Source organism: Canis aureus, chromosome 1, assembly GCF_053574225.1.
Source record: "Canis aureus isolate CA01 chromosome 1, VMU_Caureus_v.1.0, whole genome shotgun sequence".
NCBI lineage: Eukaryota > Metazoa > Chordata > Mammalia > Carnivora > Canidae > Canis > Canis aureus.
Window position 1 is genome coordinate 62,915,586 of NC_135611.1, and position 14,050 is coordinate 62,929,635.

General features: G+C 36.8%; 1 protein-coding gene across 19 annotated transcripts in view; it reads right to left on the reverse strand.

Annotated features, from left to right (window-relative positions):
• Positions 1 to 692: 692 nt before the first annotated feature.
• Positions 693 to 14,050, reverse strand: part of TRDN (triadin) — a 361,517-nt gene continuing 348,159 nt past the window's right edge. For all 19 annotated transcript variants that reach the window (XM_077902099.1, XM_077902108.1, XM_077902007.1 and 16 more), the window contains 3 exons: positions 8,725 to 8,766; positions 6,538 to 6,576; positions 693 to 3,084 (listed from right to left, as the gene is read on the reverse strand). In XM_077902099.1, coding sequence (XP_077758225.1) covers positions 2,945 to 3,084; positions 6,538 to 6,576; positions 8,725 to 8,766 — 221 coding nt within the window. In that variant the 3' untranslated portion in view covers positions 693 to 2,944. The remainder of the gene's footprint in view (positions 3,085 to 6,537; positions 6,577 to 8,724; positions 8,767 to 14,050) is intronic.

Sequence of the window (14,050 nt, forward strand, 5' to 3'; positions counted from 1 at the left end):
TTTTTTTTTAAAGACTCTTGGATTGGTTGGATTTTTTTTTTTTTAATTTTTTATTTATTTATGTTAGTCACACAGAGAGAGAGAGAGGGAGGCAGAGACACAGGCAGAGGGAGAAGCAGGCTCCATGCACTGGGAGCCTGACGTGGGATTCGATCCCAGGTCTCCAGGATCGTGCCCTAGGCCAAAGGCAGGCGCTAAACCACTGCGCCACCCAGGGATCCCTGGTCCCTGAGTTTTCTATCAGCAATAACATTCGTTATTCTCTTTGCCTTTCTCCAGTAAAATAACATAAGGAAATATAGTTTCAGTTTCCAAAAATTTCTAGAGGAGTTTTTACATGGATATACCAGAATGATTTAATATACAGGCACTTTCCATGGGAATTATTCTGAAAAAGACCTGTCCCTTTTGAATGATGATTTTTCAGACTTTATGAAAACTAAACATAAATAAAAACCTTAGGTAGTTATTAATTTTCTATAGACCTTCATCTATAAAGAGGAAGTGAAGTTTGGGGAAGAGTGGATGGTTGGGATAGGTACCTCATACCAATTGAACAAAATGGAGAACAAAGACAATTATTAAATATCACATACTTTTGACCAATATGACATGAATTGTGAGTGCCCTATTAAAGACAAAAACTTTTAACTGAACCATTTATATTTTCCTTTTTAATGTAAAGCACAAACTTGAAAGGGCTAGAAATACTTTATTTAATGAAACCATTCAAACAGATGAGTTTCGTCAATGTTTTTCAAGTGCTATCATCATTGTAACTTTAAGCAGATATACCTTTAACAATCATTATTAATGTTGTTTACATCTTAATTGTTTGTTTAAATTCCAGTTACAATAAATTGTCCTTTTTTACTTCTTATTGGTTTTTATAATGACAGTGAAAGAAACAATGATATAATGTAGAAAAGCACTCGGGAAAAATTAGTGCCGCATCCAAAAGTATTATTTCAGAAATTTATTTTGATGTCATATTTGTATTAAGATATATTATCATTGTCCACAGTACATCTGTGAGGTATCAGGTTGTTTGTCTTGATCCCTATTTCACACATAGGGAAACAATCATAGTACGTTTAGGAAATTTCCAAGGCCACATGTTGTGTCAGGACAGCACTGGGAATAGAATTTATCTCTAATAATTTTCTTATGTAGTCCAGTGCTTAACATAGTGCCCTAGAAAGAGTAAGTAGAGTAAGTACTCAATAGCCATTGAATGAAAGAATGGATAAACCATTCTATGAAATCTAAACAATTGTCATATTTTCTCTCCATTCCCTTCTTCATTAAATTGGACAAGCTGTAGGAACAGTTGAGTAATAAAGTTTATCTACAGTCCTATCCAAAAGTTTCCATTGCTACATGAAAGGGGCTTTGCAAGATTATACCATGTGGTCAGTCCTGAAGGTACATACTCCAGGTCCCCCCAGAAGAGTGTCGTTAATCTTGGTTCATTAAAACATTGGCTTTTGTGGTGTGAGTTAGATCCACTAGCATGTGCCTGAGACCAACTCTTTTTGCCAAAGTCACTGAAAATCCATTATTGATACTGAATGTGTAACTGATGCCCTAGCCTAGTGATATTTTAGTAAAATAGTGACCTAACTAGGACTTAAAGAACTTACATAGTTACAGTCCTTGAAAATAAGTCACTTGGCTAGTATTGGCTCTGGCTACCCCACCAGAGAGTAATTAGAATGCCAAAAAAGGAGAACTTATCTCCTGAGCTTAGTTGTCATAAGTTGAGTTGCAACTGTAAACATGATAAAGGTCACAGTGGCATGACTTTTAATGTTGATAGAAAAATGTGGTAAAGAACACAAGTGTTCGTATCACTGGGAGACAAAAAGGTGACAAAACCATAATAGTCATTCTCAGTGATGCATTATCAAGTAAATTAAAGATAGTCATTTATTTCCTTGGCACTGATTACCACTTACTGCAAAAACAAGTAAGACATCTCATGAAGCATTTATGGTTAAAATGCATTTCTTCAATTTTGATGACATTAACTTCTATATTTATATATGTATTTTTTGAGAAAGTAAACATATTTAACTGCATAGGATAATCCTATTAAAGTGAAGTGAAATACGTTTGTGTCTGTCACCCATATTTAGTGACTGATCTAAAATTTCACCCAGGTGACATTTTTATTAGGGCATAGTCTGGAGAAATCTGAAAATACTACATCTCATTTGCTTTTATTTTTAAAAAAACACTTTCACCAGACCTGCCTAACTGGATGGTTTATTTCCACTGGAGACAATGTCCTAATTGTAATTCAAGATAAATCTTTGAAATAAGATTTATCAAATATCAAATATTTCTACTCCATCTTACCATGTCCAAAGTTCAGAGATATTTTGAATTCTATGTAAAAGAGCATCACAAGGAACTTACAGCCCTATTTGTGGCAACTATTACCCATTCTTAGAGCATTACCGTAACTAAAATAGGAAGAGACATAAATAAAATTAAACTATTAACATCATCTTAGTGGTCAGATTGCGTTCAAAGATCCACATGATAAAGAGCAGCTTTCGTATAAGCTCCTGCACTCTTGAACTGAAAGCATCTGTGTTGTCACTTAAAACCATATCGCACTGAAATCAGGAATTCCATTTTGTAATTGCATCAAGTATGTTTAAAAGATCATTAAGTAAACTTTAAATTAACTTGTGAGCAAACCTACAGTGGGTAGAAATAAAAAAAAATATATAAGCATCCACACTAGCAACAAACACAAATAACAGATTTTTGAGTGCCAGATCTTTCAACGTGTTTGCTTATCATTCAAGAAGAGTAAAACAGTTTCAGAGATACTCCCCGGATTCATGATTTCAGTTGCCTATGTCACTGCAGACAAACAGAAGGTCCTATTTTCAAAGTCTTAAAGCACTTGGAAGGGCTGTGCGTAGGGGGTCTATTGTCCTTGTTGCTTCTGTCCTGGAGAACTTGGTTGGCCAGAGCTCTCTCCAGGACGGTATGCGGGAGTGACAGGAAACTGAAATCCGTAGCCATTGTATCCATCCAAGTAGACACACTGGAAGAAACTGATGGGGCCTAGGGAACAGAGCATGATAATCTGTTAAAACAAATAGAATGCGAGCAGGAACAAAGGTGAAACATAGCCTGATAGTACAATGTCGGTGAACATGGGATCTTCAGCCACAGAGACTTGACAATAACTAGCCAGTGAATCAACCATATTGTGTCTTGGATTCCTCACATGTAAAGTCAAAACACTATAGCAAAAGCTTCCTAGAAGTGTTGTGGAAAGTAAATCAGTAAGTGTATGCAAAGCACTTGAAATCTTTCCTGGCACCTAATAAGCCCTTAATAAATGATAATAAAAATGATCTGACATAGAAAGTCAAAGCACCGACATTACAGGAATCTGTTGGTGTGCGCAGCACTCAGAAAACTGTTATGTGGTAACAGATGCTAAAACATGAGCTTATCAATATGCCAAGTAACTGATTTTTTTCTTTGAGTGTTTTAATAAAAGCACAGAGAGACTTGTGGTTCCTAGAGTTGAGGTTTTCCACATGCCTTTACTCTGGAGGCTCTCCTCAAATGGCACAGTTACTTTTTATGGCAATGCTTCCAGGTAGCAGCTCTGCTGGCGGAGCGGAAAGCAACACAGAAAGACCTTAAAGACAAGCAAGGGGTGTAGTGCAGCAGGTAGGAGCTTGCACTGCCGATGCCCCCCATGCTCCTGGTTGCAGCTTTGTTCAGAGATGGTGACTTTGGCTTCTTCAAACCATCACGGGCACCCACTGACTCTTCAGTGTTTTCCATTTCATTTATTTGCCATCTGTTAATGAGCCACTTTTTGCTGATGGCCAGGAAAGAGAAGGACCATTGAAGCGACTGCCATGTGGACTATGGTGAAGCTGGCCAAATCCATATGAGTCTAAGGGGCTTATGAAGTAGCATAAAAACAAAGCAAAGCAACAGAAGGAAGCAATGAGGGAAATTATGAACTTAGTTCTTTCTACTTCTTATACAGAATCACTGTTCTTTTTTTTTTTTAAGATTTTTTATTTATTCATGAGAGACACAGAGAGAGAAACACAGAGAGAGGCAGAGACACAGGCAGAGGGAGAAGCAGCCTCCAAGAAAGGAGCCCAATGTGGGACTCCATCCTGGGTCTCTAGCATCAGGCCCTGGGACGAAGGCAGGCGCTAAAACACTGAGCCACCGGGGCTGCCCCAGGATCACTGTTCTTATTCTTCTTCTTGTTATTATTATTATTTTGTTCCAGCTTCAGAGAGAGGCAGTAACACAACCTGTCCCACCCCCAAGGTTGTTCGGTGCTACTAACGGGGATGGCAATAAAGCTGGCTGCATATAAGCAATGGCAGCACCAGTGCTAAAAGTGGAAGAGTCCAGCTGAGGCAGGCTACCTTCTAGCTGAACTTACCACACATGGGCACAGTTCTGACACTTAATTGATGTCGATAGGGCTATTAATGAAAATATCATTACAGCTGCAAATTTTAGCTCTTATATAAAAGACTCAGGAATATCCGACTATAGAACCACTCCATAGTAAGATGAGAATAGGAAATATTGTTTTTATATAGTAAATCCCCCAATTGAACTTAAATATTTGGTAACTGTTTTACTAAAAATATTGAATTGATTTATTCATTCATTTATTTTTACTTAGACTTTTTATTTTGAGATTAGTCTAAAGTTGCACACAGTTGTAGGAAATGATACAGAGAGATTTCTGTATCTCCTTCACTGGGGTTTCCCCACAAAGGTGACAACTTTGCAAAACTATAGTACAATATTCTAAACAGGAACTTGACATCGATGCAATCTACCTATCCTTCTGTGTAATTTTTTTTTATAATGTTTTTTGGGTTTTTAAAAAAGATATGTTTATTCATGAGAATAAAAAGATGTATTTATTTATTCATCTCTTAAATTATGTTTTAATATTAATTTATAGAATAAAAGGCTTCAGCTGTTTCTGTGACATAGCCACAAATTTTTACCAGTAGATGAACAATTAGGAAACTACTATTTAAATCAGAAATATACCCAGTTTGATTTTATAAGATTTTGCGATAATATTGAGAAGTATTAAGACTGCTTATTTCCCCATATTTGTCACAAGCTGATGGTATGGGTATGAAGGCTTCTAATGACTATCTCTCCTCTGGTGCAATGGCCCCAGCATCTAAGGCAGAGCTTGGAACATAGTAGGCACTTAATATTTGTTCAATGAATTAAGTATTAATGCAGAGTAGGAGGCATTTGCTATTATAGTACGCATTTTAGTAATTTCCTTCAGAAATGCATTAAAGAAACATTTAGAATTTGGAGAACATTATTGATGTCATTTCCTCAGATAAATGTGTATTCTTTACTTTAAAATCATGATGTGGGCAGCCCCGGTGGCCCAGCGGGTTAGTGCCGCCTTCGCCTTCAACCCGGGTTTGATCCTGGAGACCCAGGATGGAATCCCATGTCAGGCTTCCTGCATGGAGCCTCCTTCTCCCTCTGCCTGTGTCTCTGCCTCTCTCTCTCTCTCTCTGTGAGTCTGTCATGAATAAATAAATTAAATCTTAAAAAAATAAAATAAAATAAAATCATGATGTGAGGGGCGCCTGGGTGGCTCAGTTGATTAAGTGTCTACCTTCAACTCCCATCATGATCCCAAGGGTCCTAAAATCCAACCTGCATAGGGCTCCCTGCTCAGTGGGGAGCCTATTTCGTCCTCTCCCTCTGGCCCTGCCTCTCCTAATGCCTGTGCTCTCTCTCCTTCTCAAGTAAAAAAAAAAAACAAAAAACAAAAACAAAAAACCCATTATGTGAAACAAATCTCTGTCATACTTATTTCAAACATTGCTTCCTTTCGTCTGTCCAGCAATGACTTTAATGCAAATGTGGATGCAAAATGTATTGCTTCACCATTTGAAGAAAAATGTCTAATTTGGAAGTACCAGAATAATGAGAATCTTGGATATTGAATTTTGTAGCTGCACCTGAATGTTGATTGCATTTGAAATCAACAATCCCAAGGATTGAATATTGAGCCCCTGCCATATATCTAGAAAAACCAAAAAGAACTTTCAATCTTAGAAGTGAGTTTCTAAGCAATTGAATTGCTGAGTCCTAGAATTCTACATTTTTTTCATTTTCATATTAAAAAGTTTAGCATGTCACTTCAGCTGTCTTATTCTTATAGCAGGCAGTGACACACATTTAAGCACGGGTTCAGTGAGGGTGTTCAGGATCAGAGTTGTGCAGAATGGTTTGCAACAAATGCCACTTCAGTCATTACTTTTAATTCTTCCAAATACGTGCCTCTTGCCTGATGCAAAAAATGATGAACTTCTTTTAGAAATAGAAATGACCTACTTTAATGTTATTCTTCATGTCCAGGCTAGAAATCTTTTTCTTCTAATATGGTTCTTCTTAAGAGTCTTAAAGTGTCAATTTACACTTACCTTCTTAATATAGAATGACTTTATCATTTTAATGTAACAACGGACTTACTTTTTTGCCTCTTTGTGGAAGACACATCTTCAGCTTCTTCTAATGGATACAAAAATATGAAAGTAAATAATCTGTACATTCCCAGCTATCATACAAATATGGAGGGAGATGAAAATGTCTAAAGAGGTGCGCAGTATGAAAGAAACAAGAGTGAATGCTAGGTTCTTTTAATATATGCTGGGTTCTTATTCAGATTTTGCTCAATCTCTCACTATTTTAAAGGAGAGAAGAACCAGTTGAAGAAAAGAATGTGGCATTTGACAGGCAGTTGTTAAAACAAGAAAACTGGTCCTGATGTGTTGGATGTTAGTGGATGAGAACTAGATGACACACATTTTTTTCTTAGAAGAGGTCTTTGATGTTCAGAGTTGTAATATGGTAAGGGTAAGTTGGCTAAATGATGATATTTCAGTCAAAATCATTCTAAATTTTTTAGGAACTGCAGTTGTTTTTTTTTTTTGTGACCACCATTGCCATGAAAGAATATCACAGAATGGTGTCCTGTATCCTTCCCTTTTCTCATCTGCTCAAGGGCTTCTCTGCTGTAGTGAATGGGCACCAGGCAGTTATCTAGTGATGGAGAAATTGAAGCTATCTATGTGAACCCTTTCTCCAAGTTAGAAGTTCTTGTCTGGTATTCATATTTGGGCTTTTGGGGGGGTTTCCTATAAAACTCTGAAATGTTAGAAAGATGTGAATGTGAGTGTGTGTGTGTGTGTGTGTCTTTCATCAAAAGTTAGGTTTTAGACTTCATCAAAATCTGAATGAGCTCAAGGACCTTTTTCTCAAAGTGTGATCCAAATACCAAGAGTTTCACTATTACCTGGAGACTGACATAAAGGTAGTTCTTAGGCTCCAACCCAGATTTATTCCATTTTAAGACTGTCAGAATATTTATGTATAAAATAGTTTGAGAAGCAAAGATCTAGAAGTTGAAAGCACATTAAGATTTGTTGTTTTTAATAATTCAAGTTTTAAAAAATATCTAAAAGTTCAGTATTCAAAACATATCTTAGGGAAAATGTAAATCATTTCATAAGACTCAGGTATCCATTCCCTTGTGTCTTTTCTCAAAGCACTACTTTCTACACTATTAATTAATTCTGGGCCCTGCTATAGTACTTATATTTTCATGGCAAGAACAACTTTTAGGAAAACTCTATTGCGTACAGGAAAGTTTAGAAGTAGAATGGAAAATATTTATTATATAATAAGCCAAACTATGGAGCCAGAAAACTCCTCAGAGGAAACACACACACTCACACACACACATCAAATTAGTTGAAACCCTTACAATACAGATAAGGAAATTTGGTCCCGAAAATACTTGCTCAAGATTATGCATCTGGTTGTGGCATATTTTTCTGAGGTTTGTCTTTCCATCCTCCTTCCATTCCTTTTTCCCTTCCTTCCTCTATGTAATTTCTGTCAGTATAGGCAAATTATTTCAAATATTCTTAATAAAAATATGCCAGGAGTGCCTGCGTGGCTCAGTCTGCCTTTGGCTTAGGTCCTGATCTCAGGGCCTGGGATCGAGCCTCGAGTCTGCTTCTCCCTCTCCTCCTACCCCTCCCCCTACCCCACTCATGCTCTCTCTCTCTCAGATAAATAAATAGCATCTTTAAAAAATATATCAATTTCATCTTTGAACACTTAATGTGGTTCTCTTCCTGTCAAATAGCATCCCCACAATTCTTGGTGAAATGATAATTTTTAAATATTGTTCTTGTAAGTAGTTTGGACAATAAATGCATCTAATAATTACTTTTATTTTTTTTAAAGATTTTATTTATTTATTCATGAGAGACACAGAGAGAGGCAGAGACACAGGCAGAGGGAGAAGCAGGCTCTCTGCGGGGAGCCTGATGCGTAACTTGATCCCAGGACCCCAGGATCATGCCCTGAGCAAAGGCAGATGCTCAACCACTGAGCCACCCAGATGCCCCTAATAATTACTTTTAAATAAACCAGTGTCCATCCAACTAGTGCCTTCAATATGTGCAGATATTCACATATATCTATTTTTCCAAATACTGCAAAAAAGCTATTTGTTTAAAAAAATAGGCCTACCATCTAACCATTACTTAGGAAAAGCTGAGAACTAGATCAAGAATAGCTTAATAAAACAGACAAAACATTACAACCTTAAGAGAAAACTTATAAATACATTGACAATCACAAACTCACCTTTAGCTTTCTTTGAAGCTGATACATCTTCCAAATCTTCTCCTAGAGAGTAAAGAAAGGACACATCAACCCACAGTCTATTTTCCAGATTTCCCAAAGAGGAAATTTTGTATTTAAAGATTTTTGAGTCACAGGATGTCTTACTCTATGAACTCAGCATCTAGTGTCCCTATGAATAGGAACTTCCTGACAAACAAGACAACTTCTCTGATGTGGGGAAAAGGTGGGGAGGAGATGTATTCCATGCCAGGCTGTGATCAGCAGGCTGGCAAAGGCTGGCTACGGAAAGAAGGGCTGACCAACAGTGCCTCTCCCAAATTTGCTTTTCTTTCCTTCCCAAACCACCAGCATCCCTGGGATTTAGGAAGTTTGAGGTAAATAGCTTCACATCCACAAGGTGGATTCTGAGAAAAATATCCACCCACATATTTTATTAGCAGACTGATTAGATTTTTGTCTTCTGACAATTGTAGAGGCAATTAAAAGTCATTAAAAGTTGAACCAAAGCTCAAATACATAAACAATGATTCTAATGGTACATTATGTAAATTTCTTGGTGTTTTGTGTACAGGCACATATGGAATAATGTGGAAGAAATTTTAAGTCTGAGATAATTTTAACACAATATAATTAAATGATCTTTAAATATTCACATCAACTTTTTAGCATTCATAATGATCTGAAAGAGGGTTGGTTTTCTATCATTTATTCAGATTTTGCATACCAGCTGCTCACTAATAAATAGAAAAGGGGTAAAATAGGTCAGCATGCAGATTTTCTCTAATAAAAAAGAAATGTGACCTTTAGGAAGAGATGCTATTATGTAAAAGAACAAAATGGGGAAAAGAAATAAAATTGCTAGCATTTCTTTTCCAGTGAATACTTAAAAACTATTTATTTAAAATAGTATTTTTTAATTAACAACCTTGGGAAAAAAGTCACATCAGGATTCCAAAGTAAAGACAGAGACCCCAAAAGAGCTAGCTTGCTTTCTTTCTTTCTTTCTTTCTTTCTTTCTTTTTTTTTTTTTTCTTGTCAGGATAGAGCAGAGTTTAAATCAGGCAAGAACCACTCCAGCTCTGTCCACAGCTTACTCTCTACAGCTGGATCTTAGGTATGGTGGTTAAAAACTGGCTTCACTTCATTCAAGGTCCTAGTTCAGAGCATTTATGATTTCCTCAATTTGAGCATCCTTTACTCCTGCCCTTGGCAGTGTCACTTAAATGTGGACTGGAGCATCCACTTGGTCCAGAGCAGTGAATTATTAAAATTTCAACCTGATAAATTTAGAGGTATTGAAATATAGGGGTGCCTGGGTGGCTCAGTCAGTTGTCTGCCTTTGGCTCAGGTCATAATCCCAGGGTCTTGGATCAAGCCCCAGGTCAGGCTCCCTGCTCAGTGGGGAGTCTGCTTCTCCATCTCCCTCTGCCCCTTCTCCCTGCTGTGCTTGCTCTCTCTTTCAAATAAATAAAAACTTAAGAAATAAATAAGGCAGCTAAAAAAGGGAACTATTTAAATATAAGTTTAACTCAAATACTGAATTAAATAACCATGGTCTTAAACTACTCAGCAGTTATGAATAAAGAAAAGGTATAAATGAGTATATGATAATTTAAAATAGTAACTATATTTTTAAAATGAGGTTAGAGTTTTTAGAAGAATCAAATAATAGTTTTATTTTCATTGTGTAGCAAGAATCTGCTAATATCTATGGATGACGTTTATAAAAATAGAATAATGCCAGGTTCTTGTACACAAGAAATATAGATTTTATTTTTGTAGATTATAGCACATTAGAACTAAGACACTTATTCTTTCGATCCACTTTTATCCTTGGGGAAAGAAATATGGGTAGAATAAAAACCTTAGCTTCTTCTCTTTTCCAAATTCTGTATTCTGAGCCAGCATAACGTAGATACAAGTGATAAAAGCTGGTAAGAAACGAGTCACATGTCAATCGCTCCGGCTCATGGAAGGCACAAGAAGGGCAACTACAAGCCTAGGGCAGTTGCTATAGAGATGCAGTCTCTGTGCAAGCAGCTTAATGGCAACAAAAATTTACTGAACTAGGAATAACGAATGTACTGCGACTGTCACTGCTCAGAATACAAAGAAACAGCATATTTACAGTCCATTTACTTTTATAACTTGAGCATTGATTACGTGAGTGGTGGTTTTGATAAAACAAATACTTGACTCTCTAAAAAGGTATAGTCATTACCATAAAAGATGTATCAACATGTGCCGATGGAATTTTAAGGAGTAATTTCCTTGGAGGAGGGGAGGGACAGTCAGGAAAATAGTTTATGAAGGAAGTCTAATTTATTTTTTATTTTTATTTTTTTCCTTGGAAGGTTTACCTGAGGAAATATTCTTTAGGTGAGATGTGGAAAAAGTCAAGAAATATTGATGTACAACAGCTATACCCAAGTTTGGTATCAAATAGAGATGGTTCAATTTTTTGTTAAGTTTGCACAAGAATAAGGAATGTGATATTTTTCCTTTTGTCAGTTTTTAGGGTCCTATCAGTGCAGATACCCCACTTTAGTTGAAGGATAAACAGTTCAAGCTGCTAAAGTGAATAATTTGGTATTTGTTGCCTTAGAGGCAGGCCTGAGCTGGACAGCACAGCCTCTAAGCCAAATTCCTAAGCTTGAGGACAAGTACTGGGAAGCAGAATCAGATAACGAGTTAGGGGCCTCGGGATTCTGTGATGAGCTGAGTGTACCTGTATCTTATTTGTGAAAGGGAAAGGAAGGAAGAATTATTCAAAACTTACCACTGAAACTTCACAGCTATTAGAACATTGATTTTTTAAAAAATAATTTTTATAACTTGTACAGTTTTAGAGCACAATGAGTTTTATTTTCTCACATATCCCTTAATAAATGGTGCCTTTTCATTAAAAAAAAAAAAAAAAAAAAAAAGGAAGCCTAATTTAAAATGGGTCCCCTAGGGCAGCCCAGGTGGCTGAGCTGTTTAGCTAGCGCTGCCTTTGGCCCAGGGCCTGATCCTGAAGATCTGGGATCAAGTCTCACATCAGGCTCCCTACATGGAGCCTGCTTCTCCCTCTGCCCATGTCTCTGCCTCTGTGTGTGTGTGTGTGTGTGTGTCATGAATAAATAAAAAAAATCTTTTAAAAAATGGGTCCCCTCATATAGAGGGGATTTTGACTGAGGGAGATGGCCAATTTGCAGCGAAGGCAACCATCAGAAGACTAGAAGAAGACAGCAAAGCACAGAATATATTCAAGGATCACAGGGAATGTTGAGGTTAGAAAGATTATCATGTGGAAAGACAGATGTCAGGCTGAGTAGTCTCTACTTAGTTGTCATAGCCAGTGAAGGTTGTTCAAGAGGGAAATCATATGTTAATGTACTTTGTAAAAATAACAAGACTAGAATATGAGAGAAGGGATTCAGAAAAAGAAATTGGGAATGTATTTTAATCGTCGACATAGAAACAATGATTTCTGCGGCTGCAGGGGTTGAGTGTAAATGAAGCTTTGTAGGTTGAGTGAAGTGGGATTGAATACATATGAATGCAGGCCATTGGTGTAACAAGGGATAGCCTAATGCATTGAGTTTGGAGGAAGATAGTGATGCCATTCTCAGCAACAAGGAAATCTCAGGAGGCACTCATTAGCTTGGGGTTATGAAAAGTTTAGTTTCCTAGTTCAGTTGTGGTGTTGGCGGTCATAAAGTCTAATAGGAAGAAAGACAGAAGGCAGGATATCTGGAAAAGTTTAGAAGTGGCAGGCATTGAGTTAATAGGCAAAACTGAGTGAGTTGAGAGGTCACTTTTAATGATAGTTAATATGTCTTTATACCATCTGCTGTGCCTTATTATTTCATATGTTTTAGCACATTCAATTCGGACGAGCCCTCTGTGAGGTGAGTGTTCTTATTTTAAATCTCCTATACAGATGGGGCAGAGAGGGGTTAAGTGCTGCCCAAGGTCACAGAGTGACTTAAATGGAAGGACTGGACTGGAGATCCCAATCTACCTGGATTAGAGTCACTTGAATGAGGATTTATATTTATTGCACAGATAGTATAACTGTTATGTGGCAGCCACTGTTCTAAGCACTTTACAAATAATAAAATATTTCACTTCCTCCAGAAATTTGGGAAGAGGATCCTATTACTATTCCCATTTTGTAGGTAGGACAAATGGCTAGAGACTCAAGTCTGCGAGAAAGGTCTGGGGAAAACTGGGATTCAGACTCAGGCCTTCTGGTTCTGGAGATTGTGTTACCAATCATTGTGCCATTCCACCTCTTGAGGATGGCCTCCTAGACCCAGTTCTCTCTCATCCTAGAACCTATGGATTATATTACTGGCTGCATGAATCATGAACTTGTGCAGAGCAGAGATGAAGGAATGTCTCTCTTCCAACAATCCATTCTTTTTCAGAGGATATGAATAGAAGAGTTACTTGGCTGTATTTGAAAATGATAATCACAATGAAGAGGAAAATATATCTGTTCTGTGTGCTTAACCACTGTAATTTAGGCAATCATATTCCAAACAATTAAGAATGATAATATTATCCTGACTTTCAATTTGTAGACTCCATCCTTTATGTATATAGAAACTTAGATTTGAAAAAAAAGAAAGAAACTTAGATTCTGAAGGAATCACAAGTGTTAATGAACTGATCCTCTAATCAAATTCAGACATCTCTACTATAACAGAGTCAAGAACACATGGGAGGATTTGTCTGTGTGGCTACCGTTTTAATCTTTTAAACATTTTGACGTCAAAGTCTGGCTTTTGTATAACTCTTTTATACTTATTGAATTAAGGCTACAGACACAGGGGTTCTTAGAGAACTATTAGTTTATGAAAACAATAAAATGATGATGATAGAAAGGTCTAAATTTTGTATTTTCAAGTAGTGCATGGATCTTCTCATTAACTAAAAGAATTTCTTCTTTGTCTCAATTTCACAATCTGCCTCATTTCACATAAGTGTCTGTTCCAATACTTAACTATATGTATATAAATTTATAAACAGGTAAATTTATAATATATAGGTGTGTGTGTGTGTGTGTGTGTTATTTTGTAATTGAATGTAATGCACTGAAAAAAAATCAGAAATTCTCTTTGCCCTTTGTATGAAAGTATTTGCTGAGCTCCCAGCCTGATCTCTAGTCATGGATCAAAAAGAGAGAACAGGATGGGATTTTACAAAAGTTCAGGAGATAAGTCTTTGCAGGGAGTCAAAGGTAGCCTTGGTTCTACGAGGCTGAAAACAGATATAACTTCAACAGCTAATATGTTGGCATTAAGGAGACTGTGAGTGTATGTACATATATGTGTGT